The 26,277-nt window shown below is 43.3% G+C and overlaps 1 protein-coding gene and 1 long non-coding RNA gene across 4 annotated transcripts; one reads left to right on the top strand and one right to left on the bottom strand.

Moving 5' to 3' along the window:
• The first annotated feature begins 141 nt into the window (after nt 1-141).
• On the top strand, nt 142-19,871 carry LOC141938171 (uncharacterized). Its single transcript, XR_012627188.1, has 3 exons — nt 142-748; nt 873-953; nt 19,738-19,871. It is a non-coding gene; the product is annotated as an uncharacterized LOC141938171 (long non-coding RNA).
• On the bottom strand, nt 9,725-25,531 carry LOC141938163 (OX-2 membrane glycoprotein-like). 3 transcript variants are annotated; one of them, XM_074856754.1, is made up of 7 exons: nt 25,247-25,531; nt 24,747-24,851; nt 23,701-23,782; nt 22,573-22,899; nt 21,628-21,894; nt 19,799-19,915; nt 9,725-10,753 (listed from the first exon to the last, which is right to left on the bottom strand). In XM_074856754.1, the coding sequence occupies exons 1-6, from the start codon at nt 25,289-25,291 to the stop codon at nt 19,803-19,805; spliced, it is 939 nt and encodes a 312-aa protein (XP_074712855.1). In that variant the 5' UTR covers nt 25,292-25,531; the 3' UTR covers nt 9,725-10,753; nt 19,799-19,802. The 3 variants fall into 3 exon arrangements, with proteins under 3 accessions (XP_074712855.1, XP_074712862.1, XP_074712873.1); XM_074856761.1 differs by lacking the exon at nt 24,747-24,851 and having other exon boundaries at nt 25,247-25,529; XM_074856772.1 differs by lacking the exon at nt 24,747-24,851 and having other exon boundaries at nt 25,309-25,528.
• Between the last annotated feature and the right edge of the window lie 746 nt (nt 25,532-26,277).

The following is a 26,277-nucleotide window of genomic DNA, read 5'->3' as shown; positions in this document are numbered from 1 at the left end:
TTTCCAGTCTAAACCCACTGGGTTTACACACCTGGCTTATGTCACATGTCCCTCTCTTACAGGGAGACTGACAGTACTTTTGGTATTGCATCTTCTACATTCAAATCTCTCCTCCCAGAAGAATCAGTGGACTGAGGATTTCCCTACTGCCTGTGAGGAAAGAATAAAATCTCTGATATGTAGCAAAATCAGACATTTTCACCCTGGAAGACAAGATATCCTGGGCAACGTGGACTCACTGCACACACAGAAAGCTGCTGTGCAGCACAGGGATAGTTGTACTCCAGTAGCTGCTTATTGGGGGTCCTTTAAGATGCTTCCAGGCCATGCAGATATGTATTCCGCTGGGTCTAAATGCTTGGCTTCTTAGAGAAATGAAGTTCCTGATGTGCCTTTTGGGGGTTTGGGCCTTCATTTTTTTTTTTTTTTCAATTTGGGCAGTGCATGCCTTTAGAAAGGCAGTGATTGGTTCAAGAAAACACTTGGGAAGGAGGAGAGTTCTCTTTTTCTTGGAAGTAACTACATCTGTTCTAGAAAAGAAAGCTCCAGCCTGGAAGTTATTATGTAGAAGAAAAGTCCCAGCGAAGACCCCAGGACCCACATCCCCTGAAGAAAGCACCACGAGGAGCTGAAAGCAGACAAGGAGCTGCTAGAAGGTGCTGTGCAAATTCTGATGTTGGGTAGAAAAACATGGAGTTGTCTAAAATCAAACCTGGAAGGAAGGACCTGCCTACAGAGACACCACAAGGTATACACAGGCCCTTTATTTATGTCTGTCACCTCGGTTTTCTCTTTCTAGGAGGTGAAGACTCCTTGTTTAGCTATTAACCAAAACTTACCTTTTTGAATTTAAAAGTAATTCTGTTTTTCAGTGGAAGATCTTGCCTAGGGAAAAAGGCTACTCAGAGTAACCTCAAAGCTGGAGTTATCTCAGGATCGTGTCACAGAATTCAGTAAGTCACACAGAAAGTAAGTACTAGTTCTATGTACATATGTATGCTCATCTTAAAACAGAGGATAAAATATGACTATATGTGCCCCAAGAAAGGACCTGGAGTACTCTTTAAGGTTTTTTGCAAGAATAAAAACTAACAACTGTATTTCCACATATTTCTATTTGACCCTATTATCTAGAACTAAAGAGAGATCTAGAACTAAAGGCATGTCAACAGAGATCATCTTGTAAAAGGGAGAATTTGCATAGGTCTGTTTTGGATTTTTTTAGCACAGAAGCCAATCAGCAAAACAACCAAGCATTAGGTATTAGCAGTTCTCCCAGAAACAGGCGAGTTCATACAGGCAGCAAAATTCTGAAGAAGCCCCGCATCAGGTTTCTGCAAGCATAGGCTCTCCAGAGAGAGGGGTTCTCCCAGTGCACGTCGAAGTGCAGCTGGCTTCTGACTTGCACTCCTCTCAAAACCCTCTCCATCATACAAAGAAGTGGTTTCCTTAGGTTCCTCTTCACAAAGTTAAACTCTTCTCTGTAATCCTCTGTAATTGTGTCTGCTACTTGCCAAAGTTCCTCTTCTGCTCTATAACCCAGTGTTGATGGCACCCCACGTCATACAAGGCAGGTTCCAGATCTCTCCTCTGCCCAGGGGGATTGGGTCCACCATTATCTGTCTCTCAGTGCTCTGAAGACAAGGACGCAGAGTAGTGTCGAGGTTGTTCTCAGCTCTCCCTTTAGGACAATTCCTCTTCACACAACGTAAGAGAAACTGAGGCAACTCCATTTCCAAATAGTTACTCGTTTGAAAATGCCACTGAGAAAGGAGATTTGTTAAAAAAAAAAAAAAAAAGTAAAGTCTCAGTCTGTGCCATCTTAGTGGGAAAGGCAAAAAACCCAATTGTTTATATTTACCCTATTTTTGGAAGCAAAACTTCTGGCAGTAAAAATGTTAAAGTAATGTTTCTTTTTTTGACTTAACATTATTTACACTGTGACAAGATGAATAAAAACTCTTTATTTTTAAAATAGAATTCACCATATATGTGTATGCCAGCAGAGATTAATGATTTGTAAACATCTAAATCATACAATATCTGAACTGAAACAGGGCTGTATCAACAGCCTCACTTCTCCTAAATGCCCATTCAGGGGCATTTCCTCTTTGAGAAACAGTCCCAAGTGAATTATTTTCTCAAAAGTATATAAGTGCCTGTAAATTCTAAACATAGCTCAAAACTCTCTCCCAAATATTTCAGCAGGAAAGGTTAGCAAATGCCTACTGATACAATCAGTTACACATATGAAGCACGTAACTATATGAAAGCTGTACCTGCCCAAACCCACTCTGTAATGGAATGGATAATACACACAGCATCAAAACAGCCTTTCTGTACACAGGGCAAGCAAACAAAGCAAGGATATTAAATTAAGTCTGCTTGTGCTATCCCAAGAGTGGTGTAAAACCACCGAGCAGAGGATTTACAGCTTGTGTTGAATAATTTGACATATTATCCACACAATATAGATTAGGCTGATAGCAAATGAGTTTATGCCTATTGTTTACCACTTAAACCCTCAAATTTTCGGACTTATAAAAAGGTCATAAAGATCGGAAGAAATAGTGCAGTTTCTGTGAATATCTCCCCTCATATTAAAATACTGACCTTTCAGCTAATATAGAAAAGCTTGAGGAAGAAAGACCTCACAGCAGAAATCACACTTCAAACATAGGGGAAAATGTCCTGAGGAGTGTTTCCAGGAAACCAGAAATTTATTCTAATTGGTCCAGTTAGCTGCTTACACCATTTGAGGTTTCCACGTCCAATCTTTTGCAATGGCTCAGTCTTCCCTGCTTTTAGGATAACGATTGTTCTAGATGCCGGGGTGCCCATACCGCTTTCTAGAGATAATTTTACCCCTAGGTTCTTTACACTGTCTAGATTAACATGCAAAGCTGTGTCAGAAGGGAGAGGGAAAATATCTGGGTTGGCTAGCAGAGACACATTTCCTACCCCTGTGGGAATGGAGAGATTTTTCCATAGATGGGAGTGCTGCTTACATGCCATAAAAAGGCATAATGAGATCTTTATTTTGACTGTTTGGCACCATGTTTATCCCATAGGAGAGAGTTTTTTCTTTCCCAAATCCAACATCACACTAAAGTTTCTCACCCAAATCTGGCCCGCGCAACACTAACAGAAACGTGTCTGAAGACACAGAGTCCAGATCTCATGTGAACCTGAACAGTTAAATCCAGTGGAACACTCAAAGAATAAACTCTTCACAGTCCCAAAAAGCACTTCATAGGAAACACAACTGGGAGATAGTGGCAGAAACCTCAACCTCACTTGTTAAACAAGACCATGTTGAGTAATTCCTGCAGTCTGATACCATAGGTTAGTCATAGGGCTTCACACCGCCTCTGCTCCCTTAACAATTTGGAGGGAACCAAACCAGACCAGAGGGGATCCCCCTCAGCATTTCTCACTCTTGGTAGATCATCAACCACCTCTTACATGCACCCCATGAACTTGTGTTGTTATTCCTCCCTGACACTGGGATTTCTGCTCTTCCAATGAAAACACAACTTTTGCTTAGTAGGCAGCCAGCCTGCTCAAGAATCCCAATTTCTCCAGTTCCAATTTCCCAGTTTCTCAAGTGGCCAATCTGCCCATTCTCAAATGTTGCATTTCTGCCAGGCAGCCAAACCAAGATGTGGCTGGTCAGCTTGGACAGAGTAACAGTTTCTAGTCAAGCAGATGAGAAAAGGATCTCGTTTCATGGTTACTAATGCAAGTTGCAATAAGATTTAGCCCCTCCAGTGCCCAAATCAGTTTAGAAGGTAGAATTCTCAGCTGCAAATTAGGAAGGGCTTCACTGAGGTGGGAGCGACGAGGGCAGGGGGAGAGAGGAGCTGCTCACTACAGAACCCTGGTCAACAGCACTCCTACCCTATCAACAATAACACTGCCACAAACTCCCTAAAAATCCTAAAATTAAAATATCGATCTCAGATCCCAGTAAACATTACACAGCTCAGTGCAAAAATATTCCCCAATAGTTTGTCTGAGATTCTACCATCACTCCAGATCAAGCAGGATGATTTTACCTTCATTTAACTCTGAATTCCACTCCGGTTCTTCCATATAGTCTGGAAAATGATTCATACCTCTCTTCTCACATCTCCATATCTGTAGAAAAATGCCAATATTTATCACCCCTATGTAAAGATCAGTTAACTGAAATCCCCAACCGCTCAATATAAATCAAACTTAACACTAGCGCAACAGTGGTGAGAGCACACTTCCCTTTTTCTCCAGGGTAAAACACCAACCACATTACTCTGTCAGGCCCACAGTTGCACATTCTCTTTTTCCATGCATCCTGATGGGACAATCATGCAGCCCAGCAAGGGCGGAGAAGACATGTCTGTGGGCTCCACATGAGCTCCAGGCAGTGCATGCCCAGGATCTGGGCTCTGTGAAGCTCATGCAGATGGACAGTCATGTCCATTTTTCCCAGGTCTGTCTACTGGTCTCCAGGTTATTTATCTTCCCTAGAGGGGCTGCCTTCTGGTTTGGAAACAAGGATAGGCTTTCAACAGAGCTACTGCATGGTTACTGTGACCCCAAGAGATGATAACACCTTCACATGATGGAGAGACCTCTGTGAACTCTCTGGTATCAGAGAGGGGAAGGGAGCAGTCAGATGGAGAGTGTGTCCAGATAAGCAAGAAAATAGTGCTCTCGGGCAAAATCTTTTGCAAAGAACAAAAGAGCAACCAGGAAGGGATTTGTCCAGGACTGAGGAACAACAAGTCAGGGAAGCCTGAACAGGGAAGGACATAATCAGAAAGAAAGAAGTTGAAATCTGAAACACTTTAAGAGTGGGTGAAATAAAATATAAATAAGTCATTCTCTTACAGTATGTTTCCTTACCAAAATACATTAATTAGTAGTATGCTAACCATTGCCAGAACAGGCAATCTGTCTGATACATGCTTTGTCTGCCAAGGAGTGACCTGCTTGAATCTTGTTTCAAGTAAGCATTGGGAACAACCCACTTCCTTTTGTCAGCCTACTACACTCAGCTACATTTTCCAGAAGTGATTTGCTAGGCTGCAATTAGTAAGGAAATCTATCTCCTCCATTTCCTTAAGGAAACCCAGATTAGCAAGGCCAGGGCTGCAATCCTATTCTTTACTGTTCAGTTCTGTCCGTTCAGGTGGCCAGACTTCCTTCTCGCAAGCAGAGTGACGCAAAGCACTGGGTCTTGTCGTTCCTGCCTCCTTCAAGCCATCCCTACAGATCCCGTGGCAGAAGGACCCTTAGTCCCCAGGGGAGATACCCATCCTTTGGCATGTGGAAGCTGCAGATTGCTTCTCTTGCTTCAGCATGAGGTCTTCAGCAGTTGGGGGGCTAAGACACTCACTACCCACACAATTTCCTACTAAGGCAGGGCAGGCAGCCTCCTTCAGACTCTGTCCGGGCAGATTTTTTGAAGACAACACATGAAAGCTGCTGAATGTCAGAAGACATGTTTACCACCCCAGCACTAGTGCTGATGGGGTTTTGGATGCGCTGAAAACACACTGAAGTGAGTTTCTTCTGGCACACAAAATGATCAGCCACCATTAGGCAGCTGACTGTACAGAAACAGACCTGCAGAAGCCTGTGGAGATTTCCAGCTGGACATCATGAGATTATGGCCACAGAAGTAGAAACACCTTACTCAGAATGAAAAATGACATGAGGTCCCAGACAGGAGGAAGCAGGTGATACCTATACACAGAAAACAAATGCTGACTGCACATGGTCTCAGAAAAACACATTTAAGTGTCAACTTAATGTTGAAAGCTCTTTAAGCCTTTCCAGGTGATAAATACAGGTCATTAACATGCAAATTCTTGTCCAGTGCTGATTCTGCCCCTAACTTCAGCTCATCATAAGGAAAAAAAAAAATCCAGACAAACTCACCCCACTGTTAGCTTCTAAAATTATCCTGCACTTCCTTCCTTGACGTCTTTTTATGCAGCAGACTTTGAGGACAGCTGCCACCATGCTTTTAAAGTGAACAGCATTTTAGTTAGCAAGGCAGCAGCTGGGCAACACAGGAGTAAAGCAGACAGGGAAAGAGTCATCCAGACAGAAACGGGAAATACATTGTGCAGAGGCAAAATTCATGGATCAGTGAAGGATGAGGAAAGAATGCAGGAAAAAATCCAAACGTGCATTTGTCACTTTTTCAGAGGCAGCTGGAGCAGCTGCCCCAGCCTCAGGCTGGGTGGTCAGTGTAGCAAAGCAATGAGAAAACACCTGAAGCAAAACCAAAAAGTCATCCTCATACTGCCATCAGAAGTGATGTTTTTTTCTGCAAACTCCCTCTTTCCTAGAAACTCAGCCCTGACTGCTGGGGTTCTGAAAACCCTCTCTTTCCATCACCATGGCCACACATGGAAGTTGTTATCTCCAGCACACACTTCACCTTCCTGCCCCGTATGTCAGCACAATTCAAGACTAAGAATAATGTTATCCTTCAGCATGCCAGGGACAAAATCACACAAAGGAAGGACACGGCTGTAGGAACTAAACAATTCATTGTGACTTGAAAATAAAAGCAAACATCTTGACAGGTTTCTGAGGAGCAACCAAAAAAACAAACTTTTACAGGTTTTACAGCAACCTTGAGGTTTCCCTGAGGAAACCTGCTATTCAGTAATTGTTTACTTTTTCTGAAGTTATGGGTGGCCCATCTACTTTCTCTAAGGTCATCAACCCTGCTATCGTACCTCAGCCCCAGCCTGAACCACACCAGCCCTCATTGTTTGGTTCCTGCCCTGCTCTGCCAAGCACAACTCACCTCGCAACTGGTGGGCCAAGCAACACTTGACCCAGCTCTGCCAGTAGCTCCTGGGCCATGGCGAGCAGCCTTTCTGCTCTTCTGCCTGGGAAAACCACAGCTTGCCCCTCACCATCCTCAGGGCCGTAGTGCTGTTGGCTTGCTACCTTCTGTTTGTGCATGGAGAGGTGACCTGGCTGATCTCAGAGCACCAAATTCCCAGGAGAAGAAACTGCTAACTCCCATCACTCAGGGAGAGATGTAAGAGACTTGCACTTCTGGCCAGCATCTTGTTAGAAATTCTTCAGAACCATCAGCAGCAACCATTTGTTTCCCTGAAAAATAAAGATTGGGAGTTTATGTTGCAATTTCAAAACCTCTGGAAATCACTGCCTATTCCATTCTATTCTATTCCATTCCATTCCATTCCATTCACTGGTAGAGCTCAGACAAGCAACAAACTGCTGCTTTTCACTGGTATTGCAAGGACATAATCCCACAACACTCAGCTCCTTTAAGGAGATGGCAGTGTTGCTATGTCCTTTTAACTAGATATAATTCTCACTATCACATCTTTTAAGAAGAAAAGTGCAAACTGATGCTATGACAAAGAAAAATTATTGCGGTTTCACAATTCATCTCAAAAGGTCATAGGTCTTAAAAAATACACCAGGTCACTACTGCCTTTCCCAAAGGAATTATTCATGCACTTAGAGCTCATGTGTGATGCTTCTCTCATCAATTTATAAAAGCTCACAAGCAGTGTGCTACAAATGAAAGGAATCATGCGGCCTTATGTTTAAAGCTGTTTTATTTAGCTTTTTTTTCAGCTAAGGTAAATACAGGAAACAGGAGAGTCAATACATCAGTAAAGCATGAACTTCAGATAATGAATAATTAAGCAACAAGCATCACACACATAATACCTCTAAAAATTTAAAATAAAATTTCTTTATCAACTGAGATTATTTTAAAATAATCTGAAGTAAACTGCAGCTGCTGTAGTCAAAAATGCTTCTGTAAATTTATCTCAAAGGTTCTTTTGCTCCAATTTTAAAAAAAAAACAAAAAAACCCAACACCCCAAAACTAAAACACCTGAAAAACCCCCTGAAGTCCCACTTTTTGAACAGAAAGGAAGCAAAGCGTAAATCAAAACTACAAAAAAGCCTAACTTGCAATGAAGCGTTTCTGGTATCCCAAACAAGCAGGAGAAAAAAAAAAAAAAAAAAAGGACCAGTTGGTGCTTTGGTTGGATCAGTTTGGGTTTTTTAATCAGAAAAAGTGAAATATATAAATAAATAATTCATATTGCACCTACAATAATAACAGCAAACATCCCCCCTCACATCCTCAGTAATATATGCAGACATATATGCACATACAACTTTTTGCCAAACTCTAGAGAGGCTGCCACTCAAAGTACTGATTCTGAACACTTAGTCATTAGTCTTGCATCTGTTATATCTTCTCTGTTGACTTTTTAGATTGAAGTTTGCACTCTTGGCAAACATATGACATAAAAAGCACAATCCAAAATGCTATGCGCTTCATAAGATGGAATACTTCGGATGCACAAATGTTAATTGAACCCAAAAGATCAGAGGGTACTGGTAGTGATCCCAATGTGATGACAAGTATTCAGACAGAAAGAAGACTGAGAAACACCTTAAGCATTAGCACTCGTCAGCAGAACAAAAATCAGCAGAGGACCCCCTTGCAGTCCTCCTGTCTGTCTGTTTTGTCTGTAAAATGGGCCATGAAGTCAGTATGCCCAGAGGTACTCTTGTTTTTAGCGACCTGCACCCCGTGAAGTGGGCACAGGGCCTGTCGGGGCTCCAGGAGGCAGAGGGCATGCCGAGGCTCCCACCCCTCACAAATACGATGAGCTGGAAGGCAAGCCCGGCTGCCGCACAGCAAGTAGAGGGGACAGGCAACTGGAGCATGAAGCCTGGAAATGGCCCGATCAGCAGGCTTGGGCAGGCAGCAAGGAGCAACGGGGGGTGGTGGTGGGGAGTCGAGCTCCAATTGTACCTGGGGCAGGAGCAGAGTGAGGTCCCAGCTCCTAAGAGTAACGCAATGTCTTTATCTGCTACCAAAACCATGGCAAAGCAGTAAATTCAACCTCTGTAAGACTCCCCACGGGTACCATTGCATTCACAGTAGTGACACATGATAGTTAGCTCAGAGTGTAACATCCCACACAACAAGGTCCAAGTATGGAATAATGGCTTTTGGCCAGCAACAGACACTTTGTCCCTGTTTAAAAAGACACAACAAAGAAGGATGAAGACATGGGAGACTATTCTGCACAGTGCATAAGACCGTGAGAACTACTGACAAACCTAGTCCACGCATTTTGACAGCTAAGCAAGGAATAGACTGGGGTATGAACAGAGCTGTTTCAGAAAAGAAACAGAAAGAACATGACAGCGAGAGGAGAGGGAGAGGGAGAGGGAGAGGGAGAGGGAGAGGGAGAGGGAGAGGGAGAGGGAGAGGGAGAGGGAGAGGGAGAGGGAGAGGGAGAGGGAGAGGGAGAGGGAGAGGGAGAGGGAGAGGGAGAGGATGCCAATACTTCCACTACTGGGCTTTGCTTCCATCTTCTCACTTACATATTAAAAAACAAACCCCCCCAGGATTAGAAAGAAAAGCCAAATAAAATAAATTGCTTCTGTTATTTCCCAACTGTGGCTGCTACTGCCTCTAATCTGTTGCCTGCTTGGAGCCTTTGGCTGGTAATTTTGGCAGATTTGGTGCGGTTTGAGTCCTGTAGTTTTGAGTCCAGCAGGTCTCTCCAGAGAGAGTTAAGCAATGCGGTTATTGGCACATTCACTGAGGAAAAAGAGTTGTATCATCTGGATAAGAGAAGGAAAACCAGATGACAGGAAGAGGGCAATGAACGCAGAGTTGCTGCCAATAAAATTGCAGACGATGTTGGTAAACTTTAAATCCCTCTTTATTGCAAGATCAGTTAGGCACTGGAAGAGGATCCCCAGACAGCTTACAGAGCCTCCATCCGCGGATGTTTTCAAAACCCAACTGGAAGAAGGCAAATACATTTTGCACACTAGCAGTACTGTTGTCCCTCAAGTGGGGTCGTCTACCCGGTGTGCAATACACCAATACACACACAGAGCAGAGGTATTTATTTATTCCGTGCCTGCACAGAGTGGGGAGCTAGGTGGTAATTCCAAACTAACACACTGCACAGAAGAACTTCAATGTGTTTATAAACTTCAGATCACATGAATACATGTTTACTGTAATGACCACTGGTTAGTTTCTTATCACTTTGTCCCTCATTGGTTAACAACATGCCTTGTCTCGATTTGAAGTTAGTGTCTTTTAATTCTTCTGTGCAAACTCAAAGGTGGGGGGCATCTCTTCTTGATCTTAAATTGAGTTGGTGGTTGCAGTCTCCTCCCGCCTGCTTAGTGCCTTTATCTTTTCCCCAGTTACTGCTGATTTTCTTCTCAGACAATCATCCACCTTGTGGGGATTATCATCCTGGGGCAGGATGATCCCCTCCTATCAGTCTTTTTAATGTTAACCAGACATGCGTTGTTTATACAAAGTTGGAGTAACTCACTCCCTTATCTCCAGGTTCCTTCTTTAGATCACAACACTTTTAAATTAGTGACTTACGCTGTCATTGTTCTGTTTACAAGTTTAGAATGAGCAGAGTAGAAAATTTCCATACCAATAGGTGGCACGAGTAAAGTAGATTTTGCCTGGCAGCAGAGGAGTGGACTAAGTGGTCCCTCTGGTCCTACTTTTTATGATTAAGAGTCTAGACCGGATAAACATTGTGCGAGTCTTTTCAGGATTGAGTCAGCGTCTAGATAGGGTAGTGTATGTTCTAGTCTATGGTTGTTTCTTTCCAGCCAGTCAAGTCACTGCTTGTAACGTGGACTTCAGGCTGCTGGGCTGTAACGATCTGGTAGGTGAATGGAAATCCTCTAGGATCCTAGAAAATAAAGCAAAAACAGGAAAAAGTGAATCATGGCCATTGTGTTGCTGAGCGGTGTGGTTGCTGTGGTGAGTGTGGGTGAAACGCACAGTGGGGAAAGTGGAGAGGAACAGTCACAAAACTGTCCTTTGGTGAGCAACCATAGGACCTTCCCTGCTGTACAACGAGTAGCACATCTTCCTAAAACACAGCGAAACAGGCTTCAGCCTGTGTTCCCCGTGCTTCCTTGCTTCACTACAAATGATCCCTTACCTTAAATTTAAGAAGCTACCTTATCTTTAACAGCACAGACACACACCAGCCACACAAGTGTCATTACATAGAAGGATCTGTGCCTGAACACAGAAAACCTGCGCCCAGCACCGTTTGCCCTGAGGACCGCAGGAGATGCCCGAGGCAGCACCGCTCCCAGTGCCAGCGCTCACTCCATCCAGTTTGCCCCACACTGACAACACCCCCCACCAGACTCCTCACAGGGGATACTCTGAGGGATGTTCAGCCCCCTCAATATTTTGTTATGCTCCAAGGAGGAATAGTCTTAAAACTCTCTTTAAGCAACAGAAATTCCTTCTGGGAGCATATTTATGAGAAAGCCTGAAAACAACAGTTATGAAAACGTCATGCTATGCACTATGCAACTACGTTTTCTCCTTGGGTGGGGATAAACCACCCAGTTATTCAACACCCCATTCAAAGCCATTTACTACCAGCAGAAGGGCAGGAGCTGGCTTACAAACCATTGAACCTGGGGAGGAAGCCAAGTGATCCTGCTCGGCAGTAGCTACCAAAAGACATGACCAGTGCAGAGGGAAGTACACTATTGAAAAAGGTGTTTTAAAACCCAGGTAGCTTATATCACACAAGATACAAATTTACATGTGAATTTGGGTTTATGATCACTGAAGGAAAACCTGAAGTTATTAGAGTACAACCACAAAAACAAGTGTTTATTTTAAGTAAACTAATGAAAACAGAGAAGGAGAAAAAATAATTACATTGGAAGATTTAAATCAAAGCTTCCTGCCCGATGATTTCAATCACCAAGATTTAAAAATCAGTCCACCTTATAGTACTCTATAAAAGGCAACTACTAGATTTTTTTTGTCTTCCCCTCTCCAAAGGTTGTCTTCCCATTGTAAAATTATTCTAAATCACTCTACAGGTATGATTACAGTGCCTAGAGACAAGAGCTGAAGAGACATGATTAAAAAAAGCCACCTAGCCTTTGTCCTGCTGGCTTTTGGAGCACTCCCTGGGGACACACGGTGGCAAGTCTCCAGCCAGCTCACTGGTTATCCTGTCCTTCCCTTTCCTATCGCTTTAAACAGCAGCCAGCCCCCCTCAAAAACCTGGAGGAGATCTACGCACACATCAGGATGAAATTTGCACATCCTACCATAGCACGTATGGTTAAAATTTGGAAAGATGGGCTGAACAGCCATTCCTGCCTTCAGGTAAAGGCTGGAGCAGCAAGCACGTCACGGCACTGCACAGCACAGCCAGCCAGCCCTCAAGCTCACCGCGGCCACCTGAACTTCTGCTACACTGTGCTCCCCAGAACCTCACCCTCTGCCTTGACATAAGCATGGCTTGGGATTCACTTGCTTACATCTCCCGAAAATTTAATAAGGTACCTTGAAAGTAACTGCACAATTGTCCCTTTTTGAATATAGAAATTGGCAGCTGAGTGCAGAGCCTTACTGCATATTTAAATAGTAGAAGAAAATAAGACAGCATTTCCAAACAACACACACAGAATATGGCATGACAAATTTTCAGAATTAATCTTAATCTATTTGCATATAATAAGAATGATTTACTAAAAAAAGAGGAAAAAAAAGGCATTTTCCATTTCCTGCTAATACAATACCCAATGAATCAGGAAAGTTATTACACTGTTCTTTGTTTTCATTAAACTAAGACCATCAACACCTGTTCAAACAATATTTCAGATTTTTAAAAAAATTGATCTGAAGACAAGATTATATAATTTTTTTTTAAAAAAAAAAACTTACTATGTACCTACTACTAAACCAAACATTTTTTTTAATTCTGGAAACCACACGTACTGCAGAATCCAGAATATGGCAGAGATACACAAGTGAGGAATATACAAAACCATAAATGGATTTATAAACTGTGAAAAGCAAACCAACTTTCCTGATTGGTAATACACAAATAACATCATTTATTGAATATATAAATAGTTTGATATTTCAGAATATCATTCTGATATTTGAGACCCAATTTATGACACTATCTTTATGTGGCTTTGAAAAAAATAATATATATGGCATCTTTACTTTTTGTGTAGAAGAGTAAGAAAAAGGTTTCCATCTCCTTATCTAATAGCCCTGCATGCAGCCGAAGTATTTTGCAAGGGAAAAATATTTCAGAATTGAGCACATAAATAACTCTTACCAAGGAAGCAAACAAGAAATTGAAACAGTGAGGCAACTATTCATATATCACAGGAATGCTGTTTTTTTCTCCCTTTCAGCTGCCAGCCATTTTCTTTTCTGGTTATATACAAAGCCCTATTGTTGGAATGAAAAGGAGAATGAAAGACTGGAAAATTACTTCATAATTAAATACCAGCACAGATATGATGCAGAGGTTAGAAACTGTGTTAATCACACATAGTAAAGACCTCCCTCTTTGCAAAGAAGGGGCTTCATTTTTTTAAGGGGCTTATACTTCGGCACTTCTCCTTTAGGTGGACAGGCCAAATTCTGAGATGTTTCCTACATTGGTACCTTCATCCTGGTGGTATCAAACAGGATTTGTTTCATCCTTCAGACAAAAACCCTAACCATGCCCCCGGAGACCTGAATTCACCCCGGCGCCTTCCCCTCCTTCCTCTTCTGCCACTCCTTTTCCCAGCTCTTCTCTAAAATGGAAAGCAGGACGAGAAGCATGCTCTCCTCAGCAAAGTATGCTGGGAGAAAACATAATGCAAAAATGAACAAAGCACCAGCCGTTCCTGTCCTTCACAGTGAAAACACGTAGCACTAAATCGTGGAAAGCTGGAAAGAGCATCCATGTTTTCTATACATATATGACACAGACTGGAGGGTACTGCCAGGCACGTTTCTGTGAACAGAAAATTAAGTGTCTTACTAGGGAACTGGAGTTGTCTGGAGGTGTGATTAAACCCAGAAAACATCTTCACTTGGGTTGAGAAATATTTATGTCTGCAGGGAACCTGATGGGCAGCCTAACCACAGAATTGCAGAATTAGGTCTGTTTGGCTACAATGTTTTTACGCTGTGTTTTTTTGGTTTTCTGTTTTTTTTTGGTGTAGTGCTAAGGAGAGTAAAGGAATAAGGCTGTTGTAAGCAAAACAACTTTCACTTATACCATGCATATTTTAGATATTTTGGGGAATTAAAAATAGGACAAATAAAATCTCCTACACACGATAAAGCCACACTTGAGAAAAAACCAAGACGATTCTAAAATGAGCCTCCCCAGCTGGGACACGATGGCAGAGACCCGTCCATCTGTGAGCAGGCTGCGTTATATCCATCTGCCTCATGAAAGAGGGAGTTATGTCCTGAGTTTATCATCTGAAAGGCTGGTATTTAGCTGTCACTTCAGAAAAAATGATTCTGAAAAGTCTCCTAAAACTGAGCTACTACTATATTTTTCTCAACTACCTAGTCTTTCACTATTAAGAAAAACAGCTCTATGTCAAAGCAAATCCACTGAATAAACAAGCCAAGTCATACAGATAAAATAAGAATTGCCATAATTTTTCAGCCAAAGCTTAGAAACACAGCCTTCTCCAAACTGAATAAACACTAGGGTATACTGCTATAATAGCTGTTCCAGAAATAATTCCTATCTCTACTATAAACAAAGCAATGGAAAATGTGTGCAAGTACTTGTTCTTGTAAAGTTTCCCAATTAACTGGAATGTCCTGCACAAGACTGCGATATTTCCCAACCCTTCAGGCCATCTTTGGCCACCAAAACTTAGGTTTCTGACACCTACGTGTTATAGTTGATCAGCCAAGTTGCTACTTGCAGCTTAAGAGACCTGAATCTATATTATCTGTTACAACTTCCAAACTTCAAAAAATAATAATCAGGGCATCTTAAATCCTTATTCAGGGTCTTAAGTTATCTCTAGCTGGTAATAAAGAGGTATTGTCAATCTGTTTTATTGCACTTGTGTAACATTGGAGGTACACTGAGGTTCAGCATCTCTGAAGTGCAGCGAGTTGGCACCTTGAAACAAAGACTAATTTCTAAAGCTTTCCAGGCAAAACATGCATAAGCTACCCAAGAGAGATCAACATAACAATGCTTAAAAAAAAAGAAACCAACAAAAAAACATGCTGGCCTTTATATCCATTTGTGAAATAACCCTTCCTCACAGGCCTCCAGGAAAATGTTTGCGTGAAATTTTATCCCCCTGCAGACTGCTACTAGGTCCTGAGAACTGACTATAAAGCTTTTTAACTGGGGAGGCTGAAATATGAGTATCCTGCAAGCCTTGAAATAAACAACTGATGCTGTGGAAAGCATTCAGGTTGAGACATGTATGCAATAGGTAAGTCACCAGAATTTATTTAGACTAATAGCTTTTGTTTTGCTTCAATCCAGGCACTTGGCTTGTTAACTAGACTGCTTTACATTGGTGTGGTCTACAGTTAAGCTCTATTAGTGGAGCCAGGTAGGAAACTGTGTAACTTTTTACCAGAAGAATGGCACTGAGAAACCTCTAGCATGGGTGAAGTCATGTCTGGTGATTCATTGCAGCCTGCTCATCACACTTAAATCGAGTGATAGGCACATCTAGGTTTGCCTCTCTGCTTGGCAGAGGATGAAGATGTGAGTTTTCCAAAGATTTTGCATCAGCTCTCACCACACAGGCTGTTCAGTTTGTTTCCAGACAGTGACTTTTAGCCAAATGTGGTGCAGACGCTTCACTTGGGATGTTTTTAGGGAGAACCAAAATGTATGTATGCCCTGTAACTGGTACAGGAGGCAAATGCCTGAGGGATGGGACATCAGCTTTCAGCCCCAGCTCTTCATCTGATTCCCAAGCATCTACCATAAAAGCAAACCAAAGAGCAACCATACTCTCAACAGCAGAAGAAGAAGAGAAGAAACTTTGATGGAAAAGTGTCCCTCACCACCCAGATCAAAAGCTGTTGTTTTACTTTAAAAACCAGGCATCTTGACAAGACTGGAAAGGCTTTGCTTGTTATCTAGTGCAGAATGAAAAGAAGTATTGAAGCCCCAGATAATGGCCTCAGACGGACATTGGTATCCTCCAGCCAGCACTATGACACTCTATTGTGCCATTAAAAAAAGCACATCCAGAAATAAGTACGTAGGCGCTGCTCCTCGTTCCAACACAATCTGAGGATAATAGATGATAAAACCAGAAAAGAGCTTTCTGCAAGATGTTATTCTCTTTTGGGTGAATCAGCTGCAACCAATGCTTTAAAGAACATAAACAGATTTCACAGATGAGCAGGGAAAAAACAAGTCACCACAAAACCAGACTAAGGTGCACAGTACGCTGCTCAGACAGAAACTAAGGTGGTGTAGGGGATTTCCTCATTACAGCGTGGTATTGGTGGAGTAGTGATGCACTCTAAACATAGTGTTAAAAATTACTGTATTTCCACAGGTAGTCTTGGCATTCTAAGGATTTGACTGGGAAAGTGACAGTGGAGTCATATACAATATGAATTGTCAGTAACTTTTATCAACAGGCAGAAAAGAGCATCCAGGAAAAAAAAAAAAATCAGATGGTGACAGAGCGATCAAACTGCACCGGTACTGGAGCTTTATAACTGTGAGAGACGACTTGTAAAAGTAGGTCCTGAAAGAAACAGGCCTGTGAGAAACAAAGACTGAGAAAAACAGCCTGAGAAAGAGGTAAAGGATAGTGGGGGAGTGGAGGCCCTCCAAGCTACGGAATGTCTCAAACACTTGCAAGTAATGAAACTGTAGTCCTGGGACGGATGGTGTGGAGGTCAAAGCTGGTAAGGCTGCCCAAATAACACAAGATGCAGCTGGAGGGGGCAGCCCTGGGGAGACAGGATGGTTCTGCTCTGGGGCACCTGGTTACATTTCAAGGGCCATCTGTCCGGTGAATGACCTTTGCTTCATTATCCACAAAATGCATATTAAAGTTAACACCCCTGAATATGCTAACGATGATTAAACAAGATCACGCTAATTACATCACCCCATGAAACACCTTACCCCTCCCCATACATGGGATACATAGGTACGTGGGTCAACCTAGGGGACGGACCCAAGGAAAGTGTGTGTAAATTGAGGGAGGGCAAGGGGAGTTGGGCCTGGAGAGCAAAGTGAAGTGAAGAAGATGGATGCCTCTTGAACCCTCGCTGGGGGGATCGATGCAGGAACCCAGACCAGTGATCTGTATTTCCCCATTCCCTCTATCTCCCTCCTTTCCTTTTTCCCCTTTTCCTTCACTACCATTAAGTAACACAAGACATACTGTATTGCTTGCCACAACTCATTATATACTTAGCCAATTATCATGTACTTTGTGGGAAGTTAATAAATGTCTGGACTTCGAGACTTGTCTCACCATTGTCCACTCCATTGGGGATTTACAAATCTAAGTCACTTGCCTCCCTCATCTGAGCGGGATGTGACAGTAACAAACTGATTAATGAGGCCTTCAGGGAAACAGATGTACATTAGGAAGATTGACTACACGTTTCCCTAAGCTGGTTACTGTATGAAGGAATAGGATCAGCTGATCAAAATTGCTCTGGATAAAGTAATGTTGCCTTTATGCAAAAAGGGTCCAGGTCAGCACAGTACATTTTCAAAACACAAGACTGAAAAGCAACTGAAAAAGATACAGGCTAAGACTGATAAAAACTAGACTGCATTGAAAGAACAGAGACTGAACAACTTACAAGCCCACCACAGAAGTCACATCCTGGCATCACAGTCAATCAAAACCCATGATAAATGAGAAGGAACACAAACAAATGAAGTCCTTCAAATCCTGCTTTTGTTGATAAACTCTAATACAACAAATTTACAACCGCTGCTAAACACTCTTTGTCTAATTTAGCCCCTCTGCCCCAGTGAACAGGTAAATACATGAGTCTCCACCCTGTGACGTGCCAGCACACACGTGGAGCCAGGAATCCAGACGTCCTCCCCAGGCAGCAGGGTGTGAGACCCCACTTCTTGCTGACACAGGGGGGCTTCAAGCTCTGAGCCATTAGCTAAGGAAAAAGGGGCACAGTGCTTTCAGTTTAAACATATTATGGTTTTCTGTGTCCTACATTTTCCTCACAAGATGGGGGGAACGGGCTCCGTTCAAAGTTTCCAAAATAATGTGTAGACTCTTGTCGTGATCACAGCGGTGTCTCCACAGCAAGAAATCTTGCATGGCCCATGACATAGCACAAGGATGCATGAAATGGCTTGAGGCTTCCAAGCCCAATACCTAGCAGGTGGTATAGGGCATAGGACTCCTGCTGTGAAGCTACCCATAGTGCCTGCTGGGGATGGTCCTGTTATAAGCCGTTGCTGGAACAGGTGGCTATTGCCTGGGGAACCTCTAATATCCAAGGGCCAGAGTCATGCCAGGAGGTGTGCCTCAGCCTAGTCTACACACGAACAACCTAGTCTTGCCAAGCAATGTTTCACTGACTGCTCCTGCTCCTGGCACCAGTGCAGTCACAGCATCCCAGCGTGGTTCTCCTCACCTGGCATGCAACAAAGGGGCTTCAAAACTCTGCAAGGCAGCACCTGCACTTTTCAGCGCTCACTTTGCCTGGTCACCTTTGCTCTGATCCACTCTAGCCAGTGATCCCAGACCTCTGCCAGGTCACCTCTGCCTCAAGGTCTCTCCTTCAAGGTCTGCTTAGTACAAGCTCCTTTGTGTTTGGAATGGTTGTTCTAAAGATACATCTTTCTTTTGAGTATTTCACCTTTTTCTTCTGATCCTTTAAAAAAAACAACCAACCAACTCCTTGCCCTTTAACTTACAGATTGGTCTGAAAATTCAACAGAAATTTTCTCTTCTGAATTGTTTATAGGATCAACGGAAAGCTCACATATGTTTTACAATTAAGAAGTTATGTTCAGCATGTAAGAAGTGTTCATTTCTCTTTCTTCTCAGTGAAGACTTTTGTGTCTCTGGCAGTAGCAGATTTACTCGTTCAACCCCTCTTAACAGTAGATGACAAGGTCTAAGTTCACAATAGACAGGTCTGATACTCCTGGAAACACTACTTTACCTTATAGCACATTATCACTATAAAGCAAGTATCTAAATATTCAGAAACTGAGTTAATGTGTGCTGGTGTTTCTAAACATATTAGTAGAATTTAAAGCCATTTAAAGAATTTAAAGAATTTAGCTCTCCTCTAATTTTTTTAGCTTTCATTCTGTTGTTACTAATTAAGACGAGAAAGCTGAGTTGATCCATGATCAGGTCATCACACATACAAGGACATGACACCTACTGCAATTTCTCCTTCATTCATTGTTAGGAAGCAGACTCGTATGTCAAGTTTGAGCGCACTTCTCCATCCTATTACACCGTCTTAAAAAATACAAAAAGGGTGCTGCGACCAGAAGAAGGCCCTTCCCTTGAGGGCATGTCACTCTGCACAAGTGGGTTTCTCTCCCACATACCTCTTCTGCAAAAATTCTCTGGGCATACTTACACTTGACACTTTTGTGGCCCTCCATGAAAATGCGAATGGCTAGTGAATGACTTCTCTGAGACTTCTGCCTGAAAGCAAAGCATGAGCAGCATGTCCTGCTCTGCTTGGATCTTCCCCTCACTATTGGTAGTCTTGTACCATCCCTCAGCAGTAGCACTCAGAAAACAGCTCTTAAAATTGCATGCAACTGAGGCAAGCTCTAATAACTGTAAACACATTATTATAAATTTACTAGTCCAATATGACAGTATACCTAACAGTGTCTCAACAAAGACTCATTCTTCTCTGCAGATGACCTGACCTTATTAGAGGCTCTACAAAAACCGTTGGTTTCCATGCATCAGTGACTCACCACTTCAACCCCTCCTGCATATCCTCTTCCCACAGAACAGCACGATCAGAATCAGAACTATGATGACAATTAAAATCCCCACAGTAATCATCAGCCAAAGCAACGAGGATCCCTCTTCTGTGAAAAATAAAAAAAATACACCAAACCAAGTTAGTTTATATAGGAAGAAGACCAAAATAAGCAAAACGTCTGATTAATGACAATGTTTCCTCATCAAGACTGTGAAAGTTATTGCTAATCTACATGAAAGCAGCAATTGCACAAAAGAGAGATTGAACCACTTACCACTGTCACAAAGGCTAAACTAACTTCCAGAAAAGATGACAGGCTATATTTGGATGCCTGCAAGCAGCTTTACCCAACATCTGAGCATAAATGTCCCTCCCTGATTAGACATTAGCCACTTAATTTGGCTGCCATTAATCAAAATGATAATATGAAGCTCATTTCAATGCTGACTAACATTACCTGGAAAACATTCTGAATTAAAATTTATTTGAATCAAGCCAAAACTATCAGATTTTTTGACAAAGCTAGGTTGAACTATTCATTTGAATTTCTCTTTCTCTAAAATATAAGATTGTTAAAACAACAAGCTATTACCTGATTTTTCACTCTAGCAAGGAATAACAGTAGTCTTAGCTTCCTGCTTTCTGAGATACACATTTCCTTTTTAAAAGGCCAAAACTAAAAGGCCAAACCAAAAGAACATTGTATTTGAGACAGGACAAAAAAATTTATTTCAATTAGTGTCACTCTGAATTAAGAACTAACTTGCTTTTGAACTTTTAGAGAGAAGATATTAAAAGTCAGATCTTACTCTTTACTACTATTCCTATAACAATCACTTGAGTATGCAATTTGGGAATTAACCCACAATCCCAAGCTGCTTTTCTTGTCTTCCTAATTCCCAAGCGGTTTTCCTTTTAAGGCTCCAGATTTGGAGACACATGAATTTTAAATCACCTGAGTCAATGTTCCTGTGTGAACTGAGAATGGTACTTCAGCTTTTAACTATTTCTCATCTACAGAACTGGGGTGAAAGTCTTTTGAGCAGAACAGAATGTTTGAAGAAAATAAGGAGATGTTACACCGATGTATTTAAGATTTCCCTATAAAACCAATACAAGTATCTTCAACTGATCACCTTCCTGTCTGCCTGAAAATACTATTCCTCCCTGGCCATTACTGCAATGCACGTGTGTCTTAGCAAAAATGTCAGTGACACTAAAACATAATACACAGGTTAACTGTGCCAAAACATGTAGTAAGTTTAACAGAAACATTTTCTTAATTGCTGTTCAGAGACAGTTTGTTATTACTTCAAAACTTCCACTTAAGTGTTCATTAAGTAACCCACAGAGTTTTTACTTCATCTAGGTAGAGATCAGCTGACAAACATTTATCTCTATCTTTGGACCATCAAAGAAACTATGAAGGCCTGTGTGAAAACTGAAGTTAGACTTTGTCATGGTTTAAGCCTGTCTGGCTGCCAAACACCATGCAGCCACTCGCTCACCCTCCCCTGCCACAGGGGGAGAGAATTGGAGAGGTGAAGGTAAGGAGACCTATAGGTTGCAGAACGCATGGTGCCTCTAAAACCCATGGCTCCCTAGCTGAATAGCGTGGCTTTTTTCCCTCCTGGAGAGGACCCCAATATGTTATCGTTTCAAAGACAGCAATGAAGGTAAAATAGGATTTCCTTTCTTCTTGCTTGGCACATACATATTTCACTCCCTCCTCTTCCCAGCAGATTCCTATCCAAACATGCTGTTGCAAAACACGGAGGCCAGGAGAATGCTACCAAGTAGCTTGTATAGTTCACCTACCTCCTATTATTTTCACTGGCAATTCCACTGTTTCATTCATGTTGCTTACTCTGCAGGTCAAGTCCTGCTCACCGATGCTCTGAGTGTTGTAGATCTCCAGTTTACTGGTGATGGACACCATCCCGTTGGTGTGCCTGACCGTCTTCTGTGTAGGAGTAGAATTGAACAAATTGTTCCAGGTGATGGTGGGCTCTGGGAGGCCAACAGCATTACAGACAGCTATCAAATGACCTTTGGAAGTGTCGTAATGGACAGACGCATTGAGACCTTCCAACACACAAATGAGACAACCCATCACCACAATGAGCGCCTGATCATAAGCAATAGTAGCAGTTTAACCGCTATCAGTCGGAGCAAACTTACTGGATTTGCACTGAGCCACATGGCATGGGAATGCACGAAGAGTTTATTGGGTCAGGTCTCCCCCATGATTCAATACTCCCTTCCTTATACTGAAGTTATACGCCCCAAAAGTTTCACTCAACCTGAAATCCCAGGTTTTTAAATAATCTGTTAAAGTAAAAGCATTTCTTGGTCCGTGCTGCTCTCCTGTCTGCTAATTCCCTATCAGTGGTAGGGTTCAGCACAGCAGCTCACAGCACTAGGGTTGTACCTGGCACCAAGAAGAAACTGCAACAGGCAACATTGGTTAGCCCAAGTTCCAGCTGGGACTGCTCAGGGGCTTGCAAACAAAGATCCCACTCCTTGCTTTTTAGCTGCTACTCACAGAATAACAAACAAGGACAGCCCAGAGCCAAAGCCACCACAACAGGCGTGAATATGACCCCCCAGAGTCTCGCTCACAGCAGTAACGCTCTGTTCCCACACCACCTTCCACCAAGGGATGGTCCTATCACTGCAGTTCCTGAGTCCACTCAAGGAAATGTTGTGGGTGAGAAAACACCTCCTTTTCCACTAGAGACATATTCCTGCAGAGAACCTTACCAAGGACACTCAGGCAGGTACGTCCTGAGAAGGAGCCCAAAGGGAAAACATTGAAGAGACACGTGTAACACCCTGAATCATCCATTCTTGTGTCCCAAAAAGTGATACTTGTCTCATTGAGTGCCAGACTTGTGACACTCATTCGGTCTTGATAGGGCTCATGAATCTTTAATCCCATTGCAGTACTGTACGTAGCTATATTATTCTGTGATTTGTCAAAGTCCTTTTGCCATGTCACTTGCAAAACATCCTTGGGCTCTGTCAGGGCACAGCTGAGAGTCACGTTGTCTCCTGCTTTCGCTTTTCTCTGTTCAGCCTGTGGAACCACTGCAGTGACATGAAACAGTTAGTGAAATGGGCAGTTGTCACACAGATTTAGAAGCCTAATGCTAATTCTAAGGCCTGGATTACCCACAGACAACAATTCCATCAATTGCATATTGTTTCTACAGCTTTCCCCCACCAAAAAGTCCTTCTCCTGCATCCTCCTAGAAATCAATGAAATTACGTTGATCTACATTGGCTGAGGCTCTGGCTTTCTTCTAAACTGTTTAAAAGTTTAAAAGAAAAAGACACATCCTATTTCCGTACTCACCCCTGCAGACTTCCCCCTTCAGTTTTACTAAATCAACTCATGGCTTCCCATTCTCAGCAGAGACTCAATTTTTGTTTCCTAAAAGCTAGAAGAAGATTGAATGCACAAGGGAAGTGCACACCAAGCCATTCTCAGAGAACTGAGCAGCAAAATGGGCTAAAGAGAGTTTCTAGACTATGGAGCTCAGAGTTTGCAGTGCATTTGAGAGGGAGGGAAAGAGAGAGAGAGAGAGAGATTTGTTCCTGAGGGAAGGATCCACTATAGGAAGTTATGAACTCAGGTGAACAACTCTGTCCAGTGTCATTGTAGATATGGGATGTTGCATGTCCCTCCCACCTCCAAAGCTGCTCTAGGAGGTCTTGTGTCACATCTGCCATCTCCATGTCTATGCCTCAGCTATCTAACACATGTCAAATGGCACCAGCAATCTGTATTTCACCTATTTTTGCCTCTTACCCTGTCTGTTGAAGCCTCAGGAATCAGAAACCAGTTCCCCAACCATTTTCAGGCAGATTTCAGGAAATTCAACTTACCATTTGCTTTTCCAAGCCCAGCACAAGCCAGACACAAAAACAGAGCTCGGAAAGTCATTTTGGAAGGGAAAATCTGTGTCACCTGAAGAAAGATAAGGAGAGATGGGCAACTCAGTGACATCTTCCAGTGATACGTTTCCAGGGTGCAAACATTAACGATAGCTTTGTCATGTGAGAAAAACATAGTTCTGGGAGCAGATGGTGAGTTTTGACAACTCTCATTACCCAACACTGAAAGTGGCCTGGTCGAGGTGGAAAAAAAGTGCTTGTTGGAAGTTAGAAAGGCATTAACCCACCAGAAGTGTGACGCACTGGTTGTTTGGGTTTAAGCTGCGGCACTGGGAGAGAGGTAGGGTTAGCTTGTGAGATCAAGGGATAAATTGAAAGGAACTTCTCTGAGGACTTCAGGACTCCCCATGAGTTGGGAGAACTTCTGGGGCACAGTGCATGAATTGGAGAACTTCTGGGGCACAGTGCATCTGCTACGTACAAATATGTTTCCAAGGTGGGAAAGGGTGTGTTGCTGCTTTCCATAGTGAACAGCTTTTGACCTGCTTCCTGTTCCCTCAGTCAGTTAATATTGCCACAACACAACTGAAATGTAGACCTGCCTGGAATTGAAGCTGCTGTCATATTTAAGTGGAAACATTATTTCACATAAAATACCTCTGAAACACACATCACCTATACCTAATTTTTTTTTTCTTTCCAATGTCTGCAAAACTAACTGATGCGTCTTGGGAGTGTCTTCTGTCAAGAATATGAAAAAGCCCAACTTTTTAAAGATTTTTACAACGTGCAAAAAAATAGAAGACAGAATCAACTGTAAAGCATTTTCTATGTTATCATACAGCTTAAAAAAAAAGAAGGGCTGATGAATAAAGGAATTAGAGAGAGAAAAAAAATCTATTTAAGAAACAAATTCCCAGCAAACTTGTACACACAACGCATACACACACAGCCTGTAGCCTGCCTTTAACTTTTAAACACACTGTGCTAAAACAACTCCTGATACAACTCCACAGTTACCAAGCGTGAATGCTGACCAAGTTCTTAGGTGTAAAATCAGGAAACAAGAATCCATCAGCAACAGGCCTGATGAATAATGAATTTGCCAGAGAAAACAGCGTAGCCAGATACTTGAGCAGTATCTAAGAAAGTCAGAAAACTCTTTCTAAAAACGTGCAAAAATCAAGGGCCAGCTGAGCAAAAGAGAGAAATTTCGAGTTACAAAAGTGTTTATAAACCAGTGAAAGATGTGCCACACAGGAAAACACAGTTTTCGATAGCAGCCTTATATCTCACTGCTTTAATACCCGTTTGCTCACATCCAAAGTAGCTACAAGATCTCACACAATGAGGAACCAGGCTGTTGTGCAGCTATACCAGTCGTGGGAAAAAGTCCCTTTAGATAACAAGCCCGGGCTGGCGTGTTATGGGGGAAAATAAAGAAGGGAAAGAAAACAAACAAACAAACCAACCAAACAACAAAACCACGCGTGTAAGCCTAGGGCAAGTAAAGAGCAAACCCTTCGCTGTGCCCTACCTTTCCAGACCGCACCTCAGAGGTCTCCTGAGCCACCGACCGCATCCCTGCGCTGGACTCACCAGTCCTCGGCGACCTCCTGGGACAATTCTCCAACTTTTAACAACTTCTGGTACTTCTAGTCACCAGCTCCGATAAGCACCTGCCGGCGTCACACACGAAGACCACCGCTGCATCAGCCCGGCACCGCGGGGACCCCGGTGGGCAAGGGCCGGGGCAGGCGCCGGCGGGGACAGCCGGGAGCGGGCGGGGGCTCAGCGCCGGCGGGACGGGGCGGGTGACCGGCCTCTCCCCGCCAGCCCCGCTTCGGGCGGTTCCTCCAGCTCCCCGCCCCTCGGCGGGCTCCCCCCGCCCTGCGGCCACGGCAGGATGCCCCCCCCCCCCCCAAAAAAAAAAAAACCCCACGTCAGCCCAGCAGCGGCGGCCGGGACAAGCGGGGAAGGCGGCGAGAGGAGAGCTGGTTCCTCGCCGCCGGCCACCTCGAAGCAGGGCGGGAGGAAACGTTCCCGTGGGGCTCGGACGGGCGGGAGCGCCCCCCCGGGGGAGCCCCGGGAGCCCTCGGCCGCGCTCTCCGGGCCGGCGGGGAGCGGCCGCAGGTTTCGGGGCTGCGGCCGGTTCCTCCCCGCCGGCTCCAACTCCGCCAGCAGCAGCACAGGGAACGCGTCCAGCATCCTGGGAGCGGGCTGCAAAGGCTTTCCTCGCCCCCCACCCCCTTCCCCCGAGGGTTATTAATATCCACCAAGTTAACAAATGGATCTTGGAAGAAGAAATTCAAAAAACGAACAGCGCTCGCTTAACGAGCACGGCGAAGGCTGAGGCGCGGAGAGGTTTCGGTCAGACACGACTCTCCGCACAGAGTTAATTCCAACAGCTGTCGGGAAAGGATGAGCGTGGATCAGCAGCATAAACCCAGACTTCCTCCTAAGAAAGTTTAGGCTGCATTCCAGCGTTCTTACATTCAAAATTCCTCCCTGGTTTCGGTTCGAGGGTAGTGACAGTCACACCAACTATGAGTTTTTATTAAAGACTTC

The sequence above is a fragment of the Strix uralensis genome, chromosome 2, assembly GCF_047716275.1.
Source record: "Strix uralensis isolate ZFMK-TIS-50842 chromosome 2, bStrUra1, whole genome shotgun sequence".
NCBI lineage: Eukaryota > Metazoa > Chordata > Aves > Strigiformes > Strigidae > Strix > Strix uralensis.
The sequence above is the reverse complement of the archived record's forward strand: the minus strand, read 5'-3'. Positions and strand labels throughout refer to the sequence as shown.